This window comes from Hyalella azteca, unplaced genomic scaffold (assembly GCF_000764305.2).
Source record: "Hyalella azteca isolate HAZT.00-mixed unplaced genomic scaffold, Hazt_2.0.2 contig15175, whole genome shotgun sequence".
NCBI lineage: Eukaryota > Metazoa > Arthropoda > Malacostraca > Amphipoda > Hyalellidae > Hyalella > Hyalella azteca.
This window is the reverse complement of record NW_025945035.1, coordinates 65343-77813: the sequence shown is the minus strand read 5'-3', so window position 1 is coordinate 77813 and position 12471 is coordinate 65343. Positions and strand designations below refer to the sequence as shown.

Sequence of the window (12471 nt, the reverse complement as noted above, 5' to 3'; positions counted from 1 at the left end):
TTACACCATGTGTATTGTCATGCTGCATGTTTACACCATGTTTATTGTCATGCTACATGTTTACACCATGTGTATTGTCATGCTGCATGTTTACACCATGTTTATTGTCATGCTGCATGTTTACACCATGTGTATTGTCATGCTGCATGTTTACACCATGTGTATTGTCATGCTGCACGTTTACACCATGTGTATTGTCATGCTGCATGTTTACACTATGTGTATTTGTCATGCTGCATGTTTACACCATGTGTATTTGTCATGCTGCACGTTTACACCATGTGTACTTGTCATGCTGCACGTTTACACCATGTGTATTTGTCATGCTACATGTTTACACCATGTGTATTGTCATGCTGCATGTTTATACCATGTGTATTGTCATGCTACATGTTTACTCCTTGTATATTGTCATGCTACACGTTTACACCATGTGTATTGTCATGCTGCATGTTTACACCATGTGTATTGTCATGCTGCATGTTTACACCATGTGTATTGTCATGCTGCATGTTTACACCATGTGTATTGTCATGCTGCATGTTTACACCATGTGTATTGTCATGCTGCATGTTTACACCATGTGTATTGTCATGCTGCATGTTTACACCATGTGTATTGTCATGCTGCATGTTTACACCATGTGTATTGTCATGCTGCATGTTTACACCATGTGTATTGTCATGCTGCATGTTTACACCATGTGTATTGTCATGCTGCATGTTTACACCATGTGTATTGTCATGCTGCATGTTTACACCATGTGTATTGTCATGCTGCATGTTTACACCATGTGTATTGTCATGCTGCATGTTTACACCATGTGTATTGTCATGCTGCATGTTTACACCATGTGTATTGTCATGCTGCATGTTTACACCATGTGTATTGTCATGCTGCATGTTTACACCATGTGTATTGTCATGCTGCATGTTTACACCATGTGTATTGTCATGCTGCATGTTTACACCATGTGTATTGTCATGCTGCATGTTTACACCATGTGTATTGTCATGCTGCATGTTTACACCATGTGTATTGTCATGCTGCATGTTTACACCATGTGTATTGTCATGCTGCATGTTTACACCATGTTTATTGTCATGCTGCATGTTTACACCATGTGTATTGTCATGCTGCATGTTTACACCATGTGTATTGTCATGCTGCACGTTTACACCATGTGTATTGTCATGCTGCATGTTTACACTATGTGTATTTGTCATGCTGCATGTTTACACCATGTGTATTTGTCATGCTGCACGTTTACACCATGTGTACTTGTCATGCTGCACGTTTACACCATGTGTATTTGTCATGCTACATGTTTACACCATGTGTATTGTCATGCTGCATGTTTATACCATGTGTATTGTCATGCTACATGTTTACTCCTTGTATATTGTCATGCTACACGTTTACACCATGTGTATTGTCATGCTACACGTTTACACCATGTGTATTGTCATGCTACACGTTTACACCATGTGTATTGTCATGCTACACGTTTACACCATGTGTATTGTCATGCTACACGTTTACACCATGTGTATTGTCATGCTACACGTTTACACCATGTGTATATCTACGCTGCATCATAACAATGATATAATAAAAATTTCTATATTTCTCCCAGTGCATCTCAATGGTAAGTCCACGTACCTATTATAATATATATTTTTTCCGGTTGAAATAGCAGAGCCTGTCTGGCTGTTCCAATAAATATTCAGAAATATACGCGACTCCAGCAATATTTCCAATATAAAAACAGATAGAATTTCTGCTTGTCGCACAGGTTCTATGCTAACCGCCTGAACAATAGCCAATATGTTAAGAAGATTACGTCCAGCATTGGTAGAGCTACTCCCATGAAGCTATTGTTTTCATGTTAAAACAAGCACCAAACATCGCGTTGTTTTAAGGCTATTTGCAACAACTCGGCCATTCCCATCGCCAGCTTAATTGTAACTCTGAAGTTACGTTATTTCTTTTTGTTATATACTATAACATATAAAATATATTTGTGGTATACTATAACATACTATATATACCATAACATCCTACACTCAGAGGAATGAAGAGGACTTGTCCATTCATCGATACACTTTTTGCTCATATGTGAGTCACTCTCTTCCTGGTTCAGCAAAATGATGACCAACACAACAGAGCATATCAGCGTTACGCTCGATCTCTCCTTGTGCCTTGTGACATGAAGTGTGCCACTATTTGGACAATGTGTCTGATTCATTTTTCTCCGTGAAGCTTATTTTTTGCAGCGAATTCGACCGAACGCTGCGGCTGCTGGCAGGAGCTAACTTTTGTCTGATGAACTTTGGATTACAATGAACTTTAGACGGAGCAATTATCTGTTATATTCGCGACTCTCATCAACTTTTGGTTTACAATGAACTTTGGACGGAGTATTTAACTGTTATACTCGCAACTCTCATCAGCTTTCGAAATTGAAACTTTTAAGCCCGATTGAAATCAAGCTATACAGGGTGTCTAAAAAAACGATACCCAACTTTGAATGGCTGTAACTCAAAAAGTAATAGAGTTCAAAAATTTTGGAAGGTCAGGATTTGTTCCCTATGTTTTTCTCCATATCTCTACCAAAAATCAGACAGATCGATGTAGCCATAAGCTTTTGATAGAACTTTCAGTGACATGTGCTAAAATCGTGTTTGCGCAAAGTTTTAGTAAGATCATTTTGCATAATCATTACGTTGTCATGACATGTTTTCTCTTCGCTGTTTTATTTTTTGTATCTTTGGTGAGACAAAAACATGGCAATCTTTGGTGAGAGGCAATCATGACAATCTTTGTGAGAGACAATCATGGCAATCTTTGGTGAGACACAATCATGACAATCTTTGGTGAGACACAATCATGGCAATCTTTGGTGAGACACAATCATGACAATCTTTGGTGAGACACAATCATGGCAATCTTTGGTGAGACACAATTATGGCAATCTTTGGTGAGAGGCAATCATGACTACCTTTGGTGAGAGACAATCATGACAATCTTTGGTGAGCCACAATCATGGCTATCTTTGGTGAGACAAAAAACATAGCAATCTTTGGTGAGAGACAATCATGACAATCTTTGGTGAGAGACAATCATGACAATCTTTGGTGAGAGACAATCATGTCAATCTTTGGTGAGAGACAATCATGGCAATCTTTGGTGAGAGGAAATTTCAAAACCAAAGATTGCCTCTCACCAAAGATTATCATGATTGTGTCTCACCAAAGATTGCCATGATTATGTCTGACCAAAGATTGTCATGATTGTGTCTCACCAAAGATTGTCATGATTGTCTCTCACAAAGATTGTCATGATTGTCTCTCACCAAAGATTGCCATGTTTTTGTCTCACCAAAGATACAAAAAAATAAAACAGCGAAAAGAAAGCATGTCAAGACAACGTAATGATTATGCAAAATGATCTTACTAAAACTTTGCGCAAGCATGATTTTATCACATGCCACTGAAAGTTCTGGTAAACGCTTATGACTACATCGATCTGTCTGATTTTTGGTGGAGAGATGCAGAAAAACATAGGAAACCAATCCTGACCTTCCAATTTTTTTTAACTCCATTACTTTTCGAGTTACAGCCATTCAAAAATGGGTATCATTTTTTTGGGACACCCTGTATGTATAAATAGCCATACTTTATGGACGATTCCATACAATCGTAGCTCAGAAAGTTCGAAATCCCAAAGCATGTATTGAAGATTTGTTATATTAAGGGTATTTTTGAGTAAATCTTTATATTAGTTGAAATTTGAAAGTTAAATTAAGTTATCGCATGATAAAGATTTCGGTGCCATCGCGTTGGTCCTGTAATTGAGGGAGTCAAAAATGGGTTCAACAAGATGTGCAGTGCATTCGTCTACCAAAACCGTCATCAGATTGAAGAAAGGCAATTGATGAGCCTCCAAGAACAAAAATATGTTGACACTGTAACATAAAGATGAATCATAAATAAGTAGCAAAACGGCAACTAACTGCAAAAGTCCATTTTTTCAAGTGAGAAATATGTGATAATTGTAAAAACCCACTAGACACTGGCACCACTACACGCCTGAGTTTATTGTTGGCACTCAATGAGTTTATGCACTTTCAGAGGAGAAAAAATATTGAAATAAGATGAAATCAAATTGTGATTGGTGCTTTAGAGGAAAATGGTAAAACTGAAGATTTAATTTGAAAGAAGGCAAAAAAACGATCAAAGCTAGTAATATTAGTACAACTTCTATTCGTACCGCTTACATCAACTCGAATCAAGTTGATTATTAAATAGTAGGTCCGGTCAATGAGCTCATAAGTGGAATTAAGTGATATATGAAACACCAAACCGGAAAATAATGCAATGCAGTTTGCAACTTAGCAACATGAAAGAAATTCACACACCAAAATAAAGTCAAGATATATCAAGGTTCAAAGGAAGATATATTTGGGAATATCACCTAAGGATTAGCGTCAGTAAACCGTACGACGGAATGGTGCACATTGCTTCACTACGCAGACGCGCCTCCATCCGAAAACAAAATATCACAAATTATAACGATTGCACTATGCCTGATGAAGTGAACCTTAAGTTAAATAACTTTTTTAACGCGAACTTCAGTTCCGATATGTAAAACACACAGAGCAGGTATTCTTCAGAATATAAAAACATTCTAAAAAGCATTGCTTAACATAACAATTTTAATGATATTTCATTCGCAACACATATTGATCACATTAACTCAAGTAATATCAGCACCGTAAGTTTGGACGAACTCTTCTTCTGATACCTGCTCTCGGGCTCCCAGTTGTAGGGTAACATGGGGCAGCGAGCCCACTGCGGGTCACGGGCCCATAGCGGGTTTCTCGCTAAGTATGGCAGATATTGGTCCGTGTTCTCTACCGCCTTGGAACGAAGTTTTTTCTGATCAACTAAATATATTTTTTCTAGTCAAGGATACATTTTTTCATGTCAAGGACGAATTTTTTATCGCAAAGATATCTTTTTCAAGTCAAGGATATATAATGTTATGTCAATGAAATATTTTTCTTCGCGTCAGTGATAGATTTTTTAAGCCAAGAGTATTTTTTTTTCAAGTTATGGATATGATTTTTGAGTTGTTAATAAATGAATGAATATCATATTTTTTATTGCATTTTTCTTATTTTAACTGTAAAGTGTTGTTTTATCATTTTTAAACGAAAAATATGCAATTGTGGTAAAAAGACCAAGGGTGGGCGCCTTGCCCCAAGCCCATGGGCCCATTGCCCCAGGGGTGGGGCAATGGGCCCATTTTGACACTTTTTACAAAATAGTGTTTCATTACAAATGGAATAACTCTATAGGCGTCTAATTCACATCATACATTCCTCATTAGTTGCACCTTTAAACAAAACAAAGAACCACCTCGTATCAATTAAAACTTCATCAAAAATTTAGTTGAAAAAAAGTGGGGGGCGCGCTGCCCCACGTTGCCCTACCCCTCCAATTCTTCAAGTGAATTTACCCCAGAATATTTACCCTATCCTATCAATTTACCCTAGAATGTTCTTAATACTACCATCATCGTTACTTATAATTTAAAACGTTTCGAAAATCCGAAAATGGAAGAACGGAGAAAAATTTCACAAGATTTAATACCAAATAGATTCGCTTCGGTCACCGGTAAGCCTCGCATTGGTCAATGTATGCTGATTTTTTATTATTAACATTCGTTTACTTGCAAGAAGAAAATCGCGTCTTTTTGTAATATAACTATTAATATGTGTTAGGTAAGAAAGTTATTTGTTAGGCTAGTAATTTGGTTTAAAAGAGCGTTGAGTTTAAAAGCATTGAGTGTGATCAATGCTTTTTTTATAGAAAATTTTTGCTATGTGCTAGTAATAGCATTTTTAAGTATTATTTGATGAGATTCATATGAAAAATAAAGTTTTATTGCGGGTCGCATTGTTGTAAATCAATTTCTTCTAATATTATAGCATTCCTGTATAAAATTACGCTAAGAGGATGCAACCTGCACTTACTGAACACAAATTCAGTTGCTGACCCTCATTCATACAAGACACTTGTATTCTGTATTAAATTCAGGAAATGTATGATATGTGAAGGTCCATCTAAAAGACTGACATCAGAACGGAGGCAGAGAAAACATGATGCCCACCACCGAGACCTTGAAGCGTGGAAGCCTAAGCATCAGAAAATGACCAAATAAGAATAAATGAAATAATAAATACTCTGCTTTATAAACCTGGCACGAGATAAGTGGTACAGCACAATTTTCTTTGTACTTAACCAAGAAATTCTTAGAAAATCATAATACACTTTCACTCCCCCAACTACATGATCGATAAATATAAATATTTTTCCTATTTTCAGTTATTATTAAAAAAAATGCTTGTAATGGTATATTAGTTAATCATCCTATTTTCATTATTTATTAGATCCTTGTAATAAAATATTAGTTAAGCTCGATATAAATAATATTCATCATATTTTCAGTACTTATAAAATCCTTGTAATAAAATATTAGGCAAGCTCGATAAAAATAATATTCATCATATTTTCAGTACTTATTAATTCCTTGTAATAAAATATTAGGTAAGCTCGATAAAAATAATATTCATCATATTTTTAGTACTTATGAAATCCTTGGAATAAAATATTAGTTAAGTTTGCGTAGCTGGTGAGACGTAGCGTGCGGCAGAGCTCGTCAGACGCCGGCATTGTAGCGCTGGATGTAATCGCCCCACGGCAACAAAAGCTTCAATTTGAGTGCACACTAAACCCCCTTCCCCCTCCAGCCCCTTCCCCCTCCAGCCCCTTCCTCCCCTCCATGTTCTTGGGGGGATGCCTAGATGCCTATACCTTTCTTAGATGTGGGGGATGAGGGGTGGGGGTCTGATGCAAGCGATACCGCGGCAGCACAATGCCGACGTGTGGCCTTAATTTCAGGCTCGTGTATAAACGTCTTGAATTTCAGCAGGAGCAACCATTGTAACCATTGTGCTCTTGCAGCGCGTGTAGCGAGGATCATTTGCAGCGCGTAACCATTGTGCTCTTCACTGTTAATAAAAACGGTGAAAAAACGGTCCCACTGGCGTTCTAGTGGCAGGTCGCCCCGTGAAAATAAACCGTTTCACAGTTTTAATCAGATTTTTTACGGATTTCTAGTGTTAAATTAGAATAAAAACTGCGACACGGAGTTTCTTTTCACGTGCCGACCGGCCACTGAAACGTCGGTAATACCGTTAACGGTAATTTTTCTTAGTGTTGCAGCGCATGTGTAGCGAGGATCATTTGCAGCGCGTAACCATTGTGCTCTTGCAGCGTGTGTAGCGAGGATCATTTGCAGCGTGTAACCATTGTGCTCTTGCAGCGTGTGTAGCGAGGATTATTTGCAGCGTGTAACCATCATGATATTTCAGCATAAGCGTGTTTTCAGTGCCATCAATCTACCATAATGCTTTTTGGGGTGTAAGTACTGTTATTTGAATATTATCCTTATCTGAAATTGAGGTTGAGCAACAATACCAATAGATTTTTAGATCGTTCTGACATCTCTAATGGTTTAAATCATCGAAAAAATTTGATTTTAATCATAATTCAGAGTTTAAAAATCTTTGGCAGCTCACTCGCGAGTGCCTGACTAGATGATCTGGCTTATCATTAAACGGCGACAGCTTAATTAACCATTACGAACCTCACCATCGCGATCATCCTATTCTTTATGCAGGTCACAAAATTATAATAATTGTGATAATTCACTTGCTATGTATGCTTCCATCAAAATTAGCTAAGCTTATAATAGTTCAGTAAATTTATTTTCCGTGACGCCTTGATCTCTTTGTGCGCTGCAATCAAAATTGGATCAACTTCTCGCCGGGCGCTGCAGCTCCTTTTAAAAAGATTATCAGAAGCAATATCCTGCACATGTTCTCTGTCTTAACTCTGGTTGTCATGTTGGCATAGAGTGGAGTGGCCACCTAAAGGCCACCGATGATTCGCCTGTTATTCTCCTAAAATATTTACCAGTGGACTTTAGGCGGCTACAGTGAATATTGGCTTATGTTAGAAGAAGAGTGGCCACCTAAAATCCACCGATGATTCGCCTGTGATTCTCCTACAATATTTACCAGTGGACATAATGAGGCTACAGTGAATATTGGCTGAAGAGAGCTCAACGTCAAGATATTATTCTTGACAAACTCTAGCCCTCATGTCGGCTTAATGAGGCATTAAATATAAGAGTAGACAGATCATATTCTCATGCATTATACAGGGATTCAAACGCCTCATATTTTCAATAATTATAAATGCTTTTAGAAGCCTCATATTCTCATTAATTATGTGAGTAATAATGCCTCATATTCTCATTAGTTTAGTGAGCAATGAGGCCTCATATTCTCATTAATTATGTGAGTAATGAGGCACCAAATTCTCATTAATTATGTGAGTAATGAGGCCTCATATTCTCATTAATTATGTGAGTAATGAGGCCAGATTTACCCGACTAGGAAGGATAATGAGGAGTTGGAAAGGAATTTAATGAGTTTATGACACAATATGACACAGCTTTGTGTTCTGTGTTGACTTGTGTTCTGTGTTGATTTGTGTTCTGTGTTGACTTGTGTTGTGTGTTGACTTGTGTTGTGTGTTGACTTGTGTTCTGTGTTGACTTGTGTTCTGTCTTGATTTGTGTTCTGTATTGACTTGTGTTGTGTGTTGACTTGTGTTGTGTGTTGACTTGTGTTCTGTGTTGACTTGTGTTCTGTGTTGTCTTGTGTTCTGTGTTGACTTGTGTTCTGTGTTGACATGTGTTCTGTGTTGACTTGTGTTCTGTGTTGACAACATGACTGCAGGTTAATAACACAACATGACGTTAAGTATTTAATTAAGTATGTGTACACATGGAGCACAAACACACATAATTGATCACATCAATAAAATGTAACGCAGAAGCTGACCAAACACAACATTTATCATGGAATATTAGAAGTTTTTTTAATGTTAGTCAAAAATTGCGGTATCGTCAGGATGCACAGTGTTTCAAATTAATGAATGTTGAATTATTATTATTCTGTTTTATAAAAAATAATAGTTGAGTTGAAGAGAATTTATTTTAACATATAAGCTTTTTTAATGGTAGTCAAAAATTGCGGTATCGTCAGGATGAACTGTGATTCACCACGTCAAATGAATGAATGTTGAATTGTTGAATAATTCACTTTTATGAAAAATAATAATTGAGTTGAAGAGAATTTATTCATAAGGATGGAAGAGACGCTGTCGCATTGCTTCACTGTGCAGACGCGCCTCTATCCCTAAACAAAATATAAATAAAATATAATTCGTTAGAAATAATTATAACGATTGCATAAAGCCTGCTGCTGTGAACCTTAAGTTACATAACCTTTTTTTTCGTGAACTTCAGTTCTGATATGTAGAAAACATAGAGCAGGTATACTTCAGAATATACCAACATTCTAAAAAGCATTGCTTAACATAACATTTTTAATAATATATCTTTCAAAACACTAATATTGATCATCTTAAACCAAATCAACTTGAGCATAACAGGAAAAAAGCATGAAGTTTAATAGTATTTTACTAGATAACCTGAATATGGTTAAATCCAAACTACCATAATGCGCATTTAAAAACCAGGTTTTATTACAAGCCTGTGAGCTACAAATCATTCCGTATTCTCACACCCAGTAGCGAGTTTCGAACCTCCAACTTGTTTCTTCATGGCTCCATATTTGCATATCCTTAAATTATGCAGTACATGTTTGGAGACATGTTTACATATACACACATCATACAGCCTTTCTTATGGAGCCATGTTTACATTTACTTTTAATATACAGCATTTGTTTGGAGCCATGTTTACATTTCAATTTTAACATCGATGACGAATATGAAGCAGGGACTTGCAGCATAACATTATATTAACTTAACATTTTATTAACATAACAATTAACTAACATAATGTTTTCATAGATATAGCCTTTTATTGACTAAACATTTTAGTAATATAACATTTTATTAACATAACATTTAAGTAACATAACGTTTTATCGGCATAGCATTTTATGGATGTTCGGCGTTTATTTTACGGAACGATGCACCCCAAAAAAACGAAGAACAATTCCTAGCTGATGAAAAATGCGGCGGAGATTTGAGGAAACAGACGCGTGCAACCTTCTGTTGGCAGGTGGTAATGGCTTCCCTGTTGGTGGCAGGAGGTAATGGCTTCCCTGTTGGTGGCAGGAGGTAATGGCTTCCCTGATGGTGGCAGGAGGTAATGGCTTCCCTGTTGGTGGCAGGAGGTAATAGCTTCCCTGTTGGCGGCAGGAGGTAATGGCTTCCCTGTTGGCGGCAGGAGGTAATAGCTTCCCTGTTGGCGGCAGGAGATAATGGCTTCCCTGTTGGCGGCAGGAGGTAATGGCTTCCCTGTTGGTGGCAGGAGGTAATGGCTTCCCTGTTGGTAAAGGCTTGCAAAACTAAAAAACTAATAAAAGCAGGTATTAGGTGTTTATTCCTTAATGTTTTTCACTTGGCGCATTATTAATTCATTATTATTCATTATTAATAATTCAAAGTTGTATGTTTATGGGTAATTGACTTCTCATCGAGCAAGTTTCACGTTCTTTTTTCATGATTGTTTATTAAAAACTCGTTATTAATTGTAAATCTGGGCAAACTTATCATAGACAAAGCTCTTTTGAGCTGCCGCCGAATAGCCTGCTACATTTATTAATATATAAAACTAGGCTAAACGTACGGCAACTTGTTTATTCGCAATCCTCGTAAGAATAGCATTGTTGGCAGTTAGAGTTAACCTCCTAGCTCCAAACAGACCAAAATTAGAAGGGTCACCCCTAACCGATCTAATTTTGGCTGTTTACAATTAAACATTAATTCATCATTAATTCATCATTCATTCATCTTTTTACCGAAAAATTTCATTCTTTATTCGCATTATACAAACATATTTCATGATTGCATGGTAATGTAAACTTAACTTATTCGCTCAACTCGTTCATGCATGAAGTGTCAATTGCAAACGATTTTGCCATATATTACACTTAATCAAGATACTTCCGATACGCACACGCACCATCCGTACACTTGCCACGTACAAACGTCTTTGTTACTAGAGTTACGTCTTTGTTACTAGAGTTACGTCTTTGTTACTAGAGTCACGTCTTTGTTACTAGAGTTACTCGACATTTTAATAATAACATCGCTAAAGATATCATGATGCACAGCTATGATAAAGGTAGCCTTTATTTAGTTATTATACAAATCACACAGAACCAGGAGCAAAATACATGTATATCTTACTCAGAACATGTATATCTTACTCGGAACTTATATATCTTACTCGGAACTTATATATCTTACTCAGAACATGTATATCTCACTCGGAACTTATATACTGTATCTTACCCAGAACGACTCCAGCTAGATCACATTTTTCAATCTACAAATTAATCAATTAATCTTTCAACTAATCTCTCAAATACTAGATTGTATGATCCTGAATATATTAGTGTATTTTCACCTCTGGTGAATATACAGTAATATATTTAGTGTATTACGATTCGCATCCTAATATCTTTTATCGCACGCATTTAAATCTAAATGGGCACTTCATATGATCTATACGAAGACGTATCGAAATATATATAATGATGGACTTACGTTTATAAGGTTATCTCTTATATTGTAATTTATGACGTAAATTAGGTTCGAAGACGCTATATCTAAACCGTACATCTCCTTAGCATCGCCAGTACTTTACCTAACACTATGTAACATCACAGGTTCTTATGACGTCTAGGTTTGGGCGGGTAACATTTATACTTCTTCAAAACATTTATAATCAAGAGTATTAATAAGATAATAATTAGTAAATCAATAGGACATCTAGCGTAATCAAACATTACGTATGTCAACATTAGTGTCAACTTATCATCTAGTGTATCATTACATTGCTCGGTCAATGTGCATGTCAACATATCAACGTTTGTTTCAACACCTCATCACTGAAACAACATGCCCACTCAACACTCATGCCACTTTATCATCAAAAAGTTAAGCATATATATTTTTAATGATACGCACCTTCAAACATCTATATAATCAATCATTAATATCGTGAGAAAATTTATGTTTTATCTTACATTTGTTCTATTTATGCCTGTCGTCGTCGTGTTGTGGTTTGTTGTCTTCAATATGCTTTAATTTTTGTCATGTTCCTTATAAATATCTTTCTTCATAGTTCTGTTGTCGTTAAGTTCTAAATACTGACATCGCATGTGTGCACTCAAACTGACACCTACACTGTCTGTGTTTGGCCTGAATAAATACGATCAATACATTAACGCACTCAAGGCCATTCAATGAATAAAACATCTGCATAAGAACTAACGCCGCTCTATATAACAGC

At 36.5% G+C, this 12471-nt stretch overlaps 1 protein-coding gene across 1 annotated transcript in view; it reads right to left on the bottom strand.

Moving 5' to 3' along the window:
* The window catches only part of LOC108679285 (collagen alpha-1(I) chain-like), a 27453-nt gene extending 15297 nt beyond the window's left edge, over positions 1 to 12156 (bottom strand). The window contains exons 1-2 of the mRNA XM_018167881.1: positions 12147 to 12156; positions 10218 to 10497 (exon numbers count right to left, since the gene is read on the bottom strand). Coding sequence (XP_018023370.1) covers positions 10218 to 10497; positions 12147 to 12156 — 290 coding nt within the window. The remainder of the gene's footprint in view (positions 1 to 10217; positions 10498 to 12146) is intronic.
* Between the last annotated feature and the right edge of the window lie 315 nt (positions 12157 to 12471).